Here is a 6,337-nt window from a genome sequence, read left to right as displayed (position 1 = left end):
AAAAAAAAAAAAAAAAAAAAAAAAAAAAAAAAAAAAAAAAATTATAACTTCTTCAAATCACATAAACTAAATTTACAATTTAACTTTTAAGGTTATTACTTGTCCCAGGTATGATCTTTGGGCATTGCTTTCTCAAACGGAGGGCAATTCTTGGACAATTGGAAGATTAAGAAAAACAAATGATTGATTGTTAGTTTCTTCAGAACTTTAATCTTTCAACAGACATTGAGTTGTGGGTGGGTGAGTGGGTGTGTTTTCGTTGTCTCCATATTTGCTCAGCAGAATTCCATAGTTTAGAATTAGGACCACAACACCCATACTTTGTTTTTTTTCTTTAAATTACCTAATAGATTCAGGGCACTCTAAATATTATTAGACTGATATCCAAAGCCTGGAGGATCTTTTTATTTCGGATTGGTCATTTCAATCTGATAAAAGTTGAAAAATCAAACTTAATTTTAATCAGCTCCTAAACTAGTCACGTCTATTATTTGATCTATATGAGAGGAGAGGAGACAAAAGGCACTACGAAAAATTGCCACAGCCTGAACTCCCATGGATAGTGGGGGAATTTCCAAATATCTTCCGTTTGTGTAGGAACGTTAAGACGCGAGAATTGTCTTCATTGGAATATACAAGTCCGGGTGGCCAGATTTTACAGGATAAGTTTTTCTTCTTTCTTTTTTTTCTGAATAAATACAGGATAGGAACCTTGAAAGTGGATTGGCGCAGACCGAAAAGATTTTCCAGCGGTAAATCAATATAACTAGATTGGAGCCTAAGTTTATAGCCCTATTGACATTTTGGCTAGAGTTTGTAACTTCGTTTTGTGCACAATAATGTAATACCTATGTCGCAATAAAAATCGAAGGCAGAGGTAGCCTAATAATTGAATCCAAGTGATTGAAATTATAATAGTGGTTAAATTGGTCAACCATTGACATTATTGAGGATAAGCTCAGTACATTACCGTAATTATCTTCCCCCAGGACCTTTCCACGGTTGATGTCCAAATGTCAATCTACAATTTTCACGGTTTGACTCTGCATCTACAGAAAGTTGAACAAGCAGCACTACACAAAAGGTTATTGTGTTAGTTCAACTCCACCCACTGCATATTTAACTGCCATGGAAACAAAAACAGGAATTTGATAAAAATAGCAACTCGTATGCATTTGGAATTTCCCCATTTGTTTCCACGCATTATGAAGTCATGCCATTCAATAGCCATGTTTGAGGAATAGTGAAGGGGAATCTTACATATAAGTTTCTCGGTATTGTAGAAGAATCTTGTTAGGAAAGGCAAACGATGCATATATTATGTGGGTGGCAATAATCTTCCACAGCATGTTCAGAGAAAAGGAATTTGACCATCCCCAACTTGATCGACATTAGTTGTTGCCTGGAATGAAGTTGATGTTAGGAAGTATGGACCTTCGATATTGTCCACTTTGAGCATTAGCTCTTGCGGCTTTGCTTTTGACTTCCCTCCAAAAGCCTCATATCAATAGAGATATATTCCTTATTTATAAATCCATGATCATCTCTTTAATTAGTCAATGTGAGAGACTCCCAACCATCCTTAACAGTTGATAGAGGAAGATAGAGTAAGGAATTCGTCCGTTTGACTAACTGGGATACAGAAGCGTACCTACTTCATGCACAAGGCGACGGTACTCGTCAACAAAGCATCTAGTCCAATTGTGGAAAACTTTGCTTGGGGTTTGCATATCTGATGATCTCCTTGTCCATTTTGGCTCCTAATCTGGACCAGACTCCTCCACGTTCAAGATCTTCAGTGTTTTACTTTCCCGACAAATCAACGAGGCAGTTAGGACATTCCATGACACCTAATACAATCTCTCCTTCAACCACAGGAGCCAAACCTACCTGCAATTTTTCGAAGAGTTGGAAATTAGGGAAGGTGTTGTAAATTGTGTTAAGGTCCTATTCTTTAAGACTGATTAGTCCTATTTTTTGGGACTTAAAGTTTCTTTCGGCTGATATTTTTAGGTTCAACCATGATTGTAAAGGCTATATAATGCCATGCTCAGAATTAATAAAACAGCTTCAGATCAAAAAATATCTTGGTGTCTCTTGTGTAATTCCGTTCATTGGTGTTGTGAGCACATTTGTTCCGCTTTCGGCGCACACAGAATGAGGTGTCCAAATTCAGAATAAATTTTCTGGGACCTCCTACTTGTCTACATAAATATAACATAAGTACAATGCAGCAGCCTGATTAGATGACATACCACATATAGGACATCATTTCCTCTAAGAAATCCTCGTGTACAATCAATTGGATTCAACACCTGCATTGGAATTAATTTGATTGAATAACATGTAACTCTAAATTGAGAGCTTAGAAAAAGCTGTACAATGCAAAGCACATATTAGATATCTCCACAAATGGATGAAATAGTACGAAAGGGAAACTTCAAAATCCTTCCATTTCAAATAAAATAGCATCTTCATAACAAAAAATCACATTAGCAGTGAAGAATTTTCTTGACGAAAGATAGTATATGAGATTTTAATGGCAATGACGACACTCATATTAGAAAACCAAAGACACTAAAACCAAACACAATTAGTAATCCCCACACAATATGTGGCTGGCTTACTTCCGAATGCAAATGCAAAATTCGCTCCCCTGTCAACTTCCTGTCAAATGCAAGTTCATTTGCAGAACTTGACTTCTCCGTTAATAGAAATGAATGACAATTATTCCTGCCAATTATCAAAATATATATTCTCTAAAACATTAAGAGAGATTGAATAGATTGATCCTAAGCATCTTCTCAAAAATACTCATATTAGAAATCCTGCGTTGTGATTACATTCATCAATCATCACACAACCGTAGTACAGTCTTGTTAAGATTTAGGATGTAAGATTGTAATCTATAGCTGACTTCACAACGACTTATTACATTACAGCACCCAATCTGAAAAAAAAAACAAAATAAAAGAGAAAGAGGACAGAGCAATTACGTCGAATAATATACGAAAAGCTCTCTGCACCACATCTACAGCTGCTTCAAGCTCTCTCCGATACTTCGTATTCTGCATCGTCAATGGCAGACAGGAGATCAATACAACACAATAAGAAAGAATTTAAGTAAAGCATCAGGCACCCGCACAAAATTCTCCAAAAGAAAAAATCAAACAAAACCACAAGGACGGAGAGAAGAGACCTTATGTTGCAGCACCGGCTGCGTGGAGTTGCAGAGATACAGTGAGAAGAACGAGTCCATCGATCAGTGGCGAAACGAGACAGAGTGAAGTACAGCCATAGCGGGAATCCGGATATTGAGCTGACTCCCATGGGCTGAAGAAAAGGCCCAACTAGGCCCATTTAAGTTGCTCTGGATTTCGTATACACCGAGCAAAAATAAAATCCCATAAATTTTTAATTTAATCCCAAAAATGAAAAATAATTACAATAATATATAAAAGAACCGATCTGCTGCAACCAGAACCACGAGTGGGTTGGAAAAACCAGAATCCCCCACCCTTTTCCTGTGAAAAACGCCAAATAACCTTTTAGTGGACGACGTGGACTTATTGACCTCGTCTTCCCTAAATAATGTTTTTCAATGGAACTTTTGTCTAATAATGTTGACTTTTAATAGTATAGTCTTCCACGCTTGCTATTAAATTCAACGTTTGATTGAAATTTTGTTACAATTTACATGTCTCCCCTTGATGCCATATAATTAAATTTACCATAACTCATCAATTAATTAATTATTTAATATTATTTAAAATAGTAGATTATGAAATCAAAGCTTTAATACCTTGAATTTATCTTAATTCTTCGAAAAAAATGAACTATTTTCAAATATTCGTGATCATATTTAGAGGATTTAAATACAATAGTTTTTTTTTTCTTGGATTAATTTTAAAAATAAATAACTAAAGAATATATCGGGAAGTGGAATATGAGGGAACAGAATGAGAATTTGAATTGATGAAACCTTCAAAGTCAGCATCAGGCACCACCTTATATGAATGGTTATTATATTTTGCCTTTTGAAAAGTATTTTAAATTTGAATTTAAGACCAATGAGATATGGTCAAAGTCCTCCACTAAATGTCACAACATAAATTTAATGCCACTGAAAATCTTAAGAAATTTAGTTACTGTGATACGGTCAAAATTAATTGAAATATGTTTAATTCGACCTATTATTATTATTTTTTGTTTTGTTTTATAGAATGAATAAATTATAATATTTATATAAAAAAAACTAATATTAATTTTTTTTTATTACAAATGTACTATAAGGATTCAAATTTTAGATCTCATATGCTAATAATGCTCTAGTTTACTACCAAAAGAGAAAAAGAAGGAACGAATTAAATTTGAATTGATTTTATCTTATTTTTATTTTATTTTATTTATATTAAAATAATAATAAAATAAAAAAAGTGGGTTTTAGCGCGTGGATCGATCATTTTCCCCGCTAATCATGTACGCAAGGACAACAACATTCAATAAAATGCTAAAACGGCCCTTCCGGACCTCAACTCTTCTTCTTTACTTCAATTTATTTCTTCTCCAGTTCCGTTCTATCTCTCTCTCTCTCTCTCTCTCCCACCAGCTCACCTTCCGCTTCCATCGAAAACGAAGCTAAAAATTGACCCCTCCTCCTCTTAACGGCCACCATAAACTGCCGTGCTCCTGCGCGCCGTGAATTTTCCAAGGCCACCGACGAGTTTTTCACCGTCCGATGCTCTGATTTGAGCTCTCTGAGGTTCCACCGATGGCTATTGATGATCAAAAGTCAACGTCCGATGGAAAGGTCTGGGGTTTTTTGAAGCAAACGTTTAGGCATTCCGCCAGTGGCACTACTACTTCGTCTCGTACCTCTCATCAGCCTCATCCGCCCATGGAGGGGACGAATCCTAACACCTCCGCCTCTGTCTCCTCCGTTGCTAGGTCGCTGCTCCCGACGCGGCGCCGGCTCAAGCTCGATCCATCGAATAAACTTTTCTTTCCTTGTGAGTTCTTTCATTCGTTTTATTCATTTTTTTTTTATTTTTTCTGCTTATTCTCGGTCTAGTTCGTATGATCTCGATCTGTTGTCGACAATTAACTATCGGCTGCATTTCGTTTTTAAGTTGTTTGAATTCTCTAATTGAATCTATTTTCTGGTTGATTTTGGTTTTAATTGGTTCACCTTTGTATCTTTGAAGATGAACCTGGCAAGCAGGCCAGGAGTGCTATTGGAATAAAAAACACGAGCAAATCTTATGTTGCTTTCAAGGTAAAGAACGTCCTAAATTCCTATTTTAGCCATATAGCTTTGCATTTTAGTATCCATATTTCAACCATACAGGGCTTGTATTTTACAATTTGGTTGATCAGTGGACAGTGGGTTCGTATGCTAGTAGTAATAGTTATAATTTCCAAAAATAGCTCTCTTCCTAATATTGCCTGTAAAATCCGGCTTATAGTGATTGCTGATTCATTGTGTTTTAACTCTCATATAGTTCCAAACGACTGCACCAAAAAGCTGCTTCATGCGTCCTCCTGGTGCCATTCTTGCTCCTGGAGAGAGCATCATAGCCACTGGTAAACTATTTTCCTGGATTTCATATCCATTTTGTTTCTGTTCCTAGGTTGATATATAACAGCTATGATTATTAAGTTTACTTAGTTCCTAATATTATTCTTCTTGAAATTGGCATAATTTTATGTTTCTTATAAACATTCATTTTCTAATTGCTGTCGATGTTGGATGGATCTTCTAGTTTTCAAGTTTGTTGAGGTTCCTGAAAATAACGAGAAGCCAATGGATCAAAAGAACAACAGGGTTAAGTTTAAAATTATGAGCTTGAAGGTGAAAGGACGAATGGATTATGTGCCTGAGCTGGTGCGTCTCACCTTTTCCTTTGCTTGGTATTTCCAGTTATTTACGTTTTGATGAATCTTTTGTTCAATAAGTTAATCTTAGTTTTAATGGTACAAGTGTTGTTTCACTTCAGAGAGGAAATGGATTTATCAATATCTTAATGAATTTTTTAGTTGATATCTGTCAAAACTAGAGGACTATGTTGTTCATCAGTGGGCCAGGACTAGATGTCGTTTCAGTTAATTAGTGGCCACAATGAACAAGTATAGATTCTGCATGAGTTTCCAAAAATTTTGGTTGATCACTTGATTATAGGGAAACTTTTGTTGTATGGGCTCCTTAATGATATATTCATCACATACAGTCGTTAGCATTCTATTGCATGCTTTAGTTTTGTTTGTAAATAGTTCTGACAAATATATATATATATATATATATATATATATATATATATATATATATATATATATATAT

At 35.3% G+C, this 6,337-nt stretch overlaps 2 protein-coding genes across 9 annotated transcripts in view; one reads left to right on the top strand and one right to left on the bottom strand.

Moving 5' to 3' along the window:
• Positions 1-3,288, bottom strand: part of LOC111433504 (transcription factor MYB41-like) — a 7,769-nt gene extending 4,481 nt beyond the window's left edge. For 6 of the 8 annotated variants that reach the window (XM_023070543.1, XM_023070549.1, XM_023070544.1 and 3 more), the window contains exons 1-6: positions 3,200-3,288; positions 2,997-3,068; positions 2,256-2,315; positions 1,652-1,890; positions 1,261-1,402; positions 971-1,073 (exon numbers count right to left, since the gene is read on the bottom strand). The gene's annotated coding sequence lies outside the window, so the exon portion shown is untranslated. Of the gene's footprint in view, positions 1-970; positions 1,074-1,260; positions 1,403-1,651; positions 1,891-2,255; positions 2,316-2,627; positions 2,647-2,996; positions 3,069-3,177 lie in introns of those variants that run through there. The other 2 variants (XM_023070546.1, XM_023070551.1) reach the window with 2 other exon arrangements.
• Positions 3,289-4,526: 1,238 nt separating this feature from the next.
• Positions 4,527-6,337, top strand: part of LOC111433734 (vesicle-associated protein 4-2-like) — a 4,354-nt gene continuing 2,543 nt past the window's right edge. Inside the window, exons 1-4 of the mRNA XM_023070903.1 lie at positions 4,527-5,009; positions 5,205-5,275; positions 5,502-5,583; positions 5,763-5,884. Of these exons, the coding sequence (XP_022926671.1) occupies positions 4,772-5,009; positions 5,205-5,275; positions 5,502-5,583; positions 5,763-5,884 (513 nt within the window). The 5' untranslated portion in view covers positions 4,527-4,771. The remainder of the gene's footprint in view (positions 5,010-5,204; positions 5,276-5,501; positions 5,584-5,762; positions 5,885-6,337) is intronic.

Source organism: Cucurbita moschata, unplaced genomic scaffold (genome assembly GCF_002738365.1).
Source record: "Cucurbita moschata cultivar Rifu unplaced genomic scaffold, Cmos_1.0 Cmo_Scf00043, whole genome shotgun sequence".
NCBI classification, from domain to species: Eukaryota; Viridiplantae; Streptophyta; class Magnoliopsida; order Cucurbitales; family Cucurbitaceae; genus Cucurbita; species Cucurbita moschata.
This window is presented reverse-complemented; position numbering and strand designations above follow the sequence as displayed.